General features: G+C 38.7%; 1 protein-coding gene across 4 annotated transcripts in view; it reads left to right on the forward strand.

The window, feature by feature from the left end:
* The window catches only part of SHTN1 (shootin 1), a 98,845-nt gene that overhangs the window by 92,264 nt on the left and 2,078 nt on the right, over positions 1-4,503 (forward strand). The window contains exon 17 of one of the 4 annotated variants that reach the window (XM_081074995.1): positions 383-2,994. The exons of 2 other annotated variants lie outside the window; for them this stretch is intronic. In XM_081074995.1, coding sequence (XP_080931121.1) covers positions 383-602 — 220 coding nt within the window. In that variant the 3' untranslated portion in view covers positions 603-2,994. Of the gene's footprint in view, positions 1-382; positions 2,995-4,503 lie in introns of those variants that run through there. One more of the 4 variants, XM_081074998.1, reaches the window with a different exon arrangement.

Below are 4,503 nucleotides of genomic sequence, written 5' to 3' on the forward strand. Positions count from 1 at the left end.
GGTAGCTGGCTCCTTCCAGCTAAATGAAAAGCGGGTCAGGAGTCTTGGCAGAGGCGGGAGGTGGTGTGCACGTGTCCATAAGCTTAGCACTTCCTGAGTCGAGCATGTAATTAAGCAGGTAGGTGCATTTGGCTTTTTAACATTTCTGTAGTTAATTGCTCAGACTTTTGCTGCCTTCTTTCTTCTGGTCTTCTGCTCCTAATATGTAATCTAATAGCTCTTTCTTTTTTTAATGGCTGGCATCTTGTAGACCATTTTGTGCATGTGGATTAGACTTAGAACATTCTGGGTTGTTTGATCGTCTAAATCCAGGAATGTGAAGGACAACTATTTTCTCTCTCTGTTTCTTCTTCTTATTATTGTTTGACTGTTCGTTCCCTAGGCCTCCCAGTAACACTGGATGGAGGAGACGGTACGTTGGCAGTGAAAAGCACGCTGAACCAGTTGTAGTTTTAGATCCTGTTTCAACACATGAATCCCAAACCAAAGACCAGGTTGCTGAAAAAGATCCAACTCAACACAAGGATGATGAAGGCAACATTAAACCAGACTACAAAGAAGACAGTATTGAAAAAAGAGACACAGACAGCTCCAACTGCTGATCCATAAGCCACAAGGCTGACGTGTAGAATTCCTTGTCAGTAAGCACAGGATTACTTTTGGTGTATTGGCAAGGGCTACAGACATTCTGCTCTTGTCACTTGTATTCAGATTACAGGTTCTTTTCTGGTGTCACTTTTGTAATAAGTAGTTCACCTATAAACATAAGTAAGCTGTTGAGCAAAATACACATTCAATGTGTTTTTTTTATCTTTATAGGATAAGATTTTTTTCTAATTACTGTATTAAGTGTGACTTCTTTTAGAAGGTTACAAAAAGTCAGATGTTGATGTCTTTTTAGGTCATGTGCATACCACTATTCAAATGTAATGCCGAAAGTTTACAGTGCTGTGGGTAATTGGATAAACAGACCTGACCAACTTAAGGTGATTTAAAAAGCCCCCAGATAAGTTTTGTTTTGTTTTTGCCTCTGAGACTTTTTTTGCTTCTGAGCCTCTTTTGATAGAGAGACTGTAGTAGCATGGAAATTGTTAGGCACTATGGCATACAAATTCCTTTCTAGGATATACTGAAATAAACTTAAAATTCAGGAGCTGGCATCAAACCAGTAAGTCGCATAGTCAATGTTAATTACACACACTGTTAACTATGGGAAGAAAAATACATGCTATTGATCATGTCCAAAGCCTCCCAAGGACTTGGGTGGAAATGTTCTGGTGGCCTGAATGCAGAATTGAGGTGAAAGTGCAGCCCTTGAGTTCAATGGAGTATTGGTAAACCATGTGCTCTGTGCTATGAGTTAATTGTGTTTTCTCATGTACTAATGTGGCACAAGTACCATATTTTATCACAGTTCTTATGTACAGTGAAGATCAGTGACAAGCACACAGTTTTCTTGATTCACTACTGTTCTACATTAGGCAGGGTTTTTTTCTTTGTTTTGGTTTTTGGTGTTTTTTTTTGTTTGTTTGTTTTTTTTATGATATTAAGTGGTAGTCAGTCTCTAAAAATACAATGTTTCAGCCTACCACAGTGAATAAATAGAAATGTAATCAGGGATTTTTTTAAAAAGCTTATGCAGCTTTTCAAAGTTGATTGTTTCAGAATTGGTGTTTATTTAAAATAAGTGGTAATGTACTTGAATGCGTTTTTTTTATGACAATGATTCAGTAATGATAATTTTACTATTAAAGAAAGTGAAAGGTTTGGTTTTGTTAGCATGGCTCAGCATGTAGCTGTCAGGTGTTTCTTACGAAGGGCAAAGGAAAATGATATAGTAATAATTGCAGTATTTGTATTGTACTTTATTTTTGCACGTATGCTAAGCGTAGGCTTGAAGAGGTGGGTAGTTTACCTGACATACTTCCTGTATTTGGAGATAATTATCTTTCTGTAGGTGCATTGTGCTTGACTGTTTTCATGTTCTTCCAGTGATGATTTTACAGTTCCTTTTCAGTTTCCTCCTGGGGAATTAAAATGTAATGTTTTTCAACAGTAATCTTCCCTAATTGAATAATACTGCTATATGATGTACTAACTACAAACTGCATTAATGCACTTCAACAAGTTCTGTTATGCTGTGATTGAACTCTCCTCACCACACTTATTAAAAAGCACCCAGTTTCCCATGAAAGGTCAATTGTGGTTATTGACATTTTTGGGTTAGTTGCTCAAACTTGACATTCTTTAATAAGCAAATTATGTGAGTTGATAACTTCAGTAATTTTGAATAATCCACAAAATGGCTTATTTTGAGGACTTTTATTCCACGTTTCTTCATGCTCTCCTCCTTCCTGTGTCTGTTATCAATCTGTGGGCGTGTGTCGTACACATTTAGGAATATAAAGATAGTCTCATTCCATATCTTATCACACACATCCACAGAACATTGCAGTTATAAGAGCACCCTCATTTCCAGGTAAGAAATGAACCGTTTGGTGAGGTGTGTTAGCTAGGCCAGGCAACAGTAGTAACTGGTAGTTCGGAAGTGTTCTTGCCGTTTCTAAGCTGCTTCCTTTCCTTCACCATGATCACAAAGCATTTCAAATTAATTTGATAGAAAGATAGTTGATGTAGGATCTTTTTCTATGTACAACTTTCCCCTTTTTACATCAGCTTTTAGGAAGTTTTGTCCCTGTGGGGTACAGTTGTCAGCAAGCAGTTGGTCTGGGATGGGGAGACATTGGAGGACTAGTGCTTGTATCTTCAAGGTATGTTCTCAGCTATTTGAATAAAAAAAAATTATAGACACCCTACTTATACTATTTTAAAGTTACAAGGGGCTGCCATCTTTATTTTTTTGTTTTCTCTAAAAAATTATTTATTCTTCCTTCTGTTTTGGAAGTATGAATTATGCCTCATCTTCTACAGAGTTTGTAACTCACATTGATGCCTTTTTATAGCCAGAGTGAGGGAAGGGGTACATGTGCTCTTGCCAGTAAAAAAAAAAAAAGACAGAAAGAAAATGTCTCCCTTCTTCTGAAAGAAAAGGAATTTAACCAAAATTCCAGCAGCCTGTTATATCTGACCTAGTCTCACACTGTCACCCATGGAAGTTTCGATGGCTGATTGGTCCTGTGGAAATTCTGATGGACAGGGGTCGGCCGGGCTGTAACTACCCAGCCTCATTGGTCTGGGGGAAAAGGATGGACGTTTTGGCTCTGGGTACTCACCAGTAATTCGTCCTCACCATTAATTTCTCCTTACCAGTAAAATGTTTGTTGCAAATGGAGTAGGGCGTGCAGGTAAAAATTACCGTTAATTATCTTTCCAGACCTTTTTTTGGTTGGTTGTCAGGTAAGTGATAGTCCATATCACAGATTGTTAAAAACAAAGTTTGGATGGTTTTTCTAAATGCATACTCTACGTGTTTAGTCACTTTCATCATGGAACAGCTTTAGGTTATATGGCAATACGTCCTGGAGAGTAGATAGCCATCACCAACCTCAGAAGGATCATCAAGGAGTCCTGACATAAGGATTGACATTTCTTCCGAGTGCAAACACTTCCCAATCCCACTGGCATTTCTTAATATGGGAGATGACTGGTTTCTTTCATCTCTTTTACAGATATCTTTCATGTAAGACATATGTTTTATATCTATTGTTATAACAAATGTAGACAGAAAGAGAAAATAGAAACAGTGCTTATTGCTTTAAGAAATTTGAAGTACTGCCTACCCACTGGTGACCGCAATCCTCAAGTGAGGTGAAAGCAAATTAAGGCGGGCTCTATTGAAATGAAAGTGCTGGTCTGGTGGAGGTAATAAATCACCTCTTTGGTTAATTTAATTTAGCTGTTGAACTAAGTTGCACATGTTTGCCCTGGTTCCGTTCATTTCATTTTCATTTGTGTCACAGTTCCAGGGCATGTTTTCACTCGGTCTCACATATTTCTTGTGTGTACGCACGTATGTACCTCTGCAGAGGCTGCGTGAACACCAGTCATGTTCCTCCTCCTTGAAAATGAATTTCCCTGCCAGCTTCTTGTACCCCATTGTTTGTTCTAAGCTTCAGGAGAGGCAGTAGCAACCCCAAACCTGACACTGTTCCCCCAACTTAGAGACATACCAACCAGTTCTGCCCCTGAGCCAATTTAAGTCATTGCTTCGAGAGTAAGGCCGTGGCTGTGCCCTAAGGCCCGTTAGTAAAGGTCCTCGGTGTGTTTGGCAAAAACTTACAGAATATACCGAAAATCTATCCCTGTCTCCCCGAAAATAAGACCGGGTCTTATATGAATTTTTGCTCCAAAAGACGCATTAGGGCTTAATGTTCAGGGGATGTCCTCCTGAAAAATCAAGTTAGGGCTTATTTTCCGGTTAGGTCTTATTTTCAGGGAGACACGGTAGCCAACTCTCCCACAGGTCAGTATATAGCAATGTGTGTAATTTTGGGGAAAAGCACATAACGTAGAACAGAGAACCTAAATCATACAAAGCAGTTT

Source organism: Rhinolophus hipposideros (genome assembly GCF_964194185.1).
Source record: "Rhinolophus hipposideros genome assembly, chromosome: 15".
Classification (NCBI taxonomy): Eukaryota; Metazoa; Chordata; class Mammalia; order Chiroptera; family Rhinolophidae; genus Rhinolophus; species Rhinolophus hipposideros.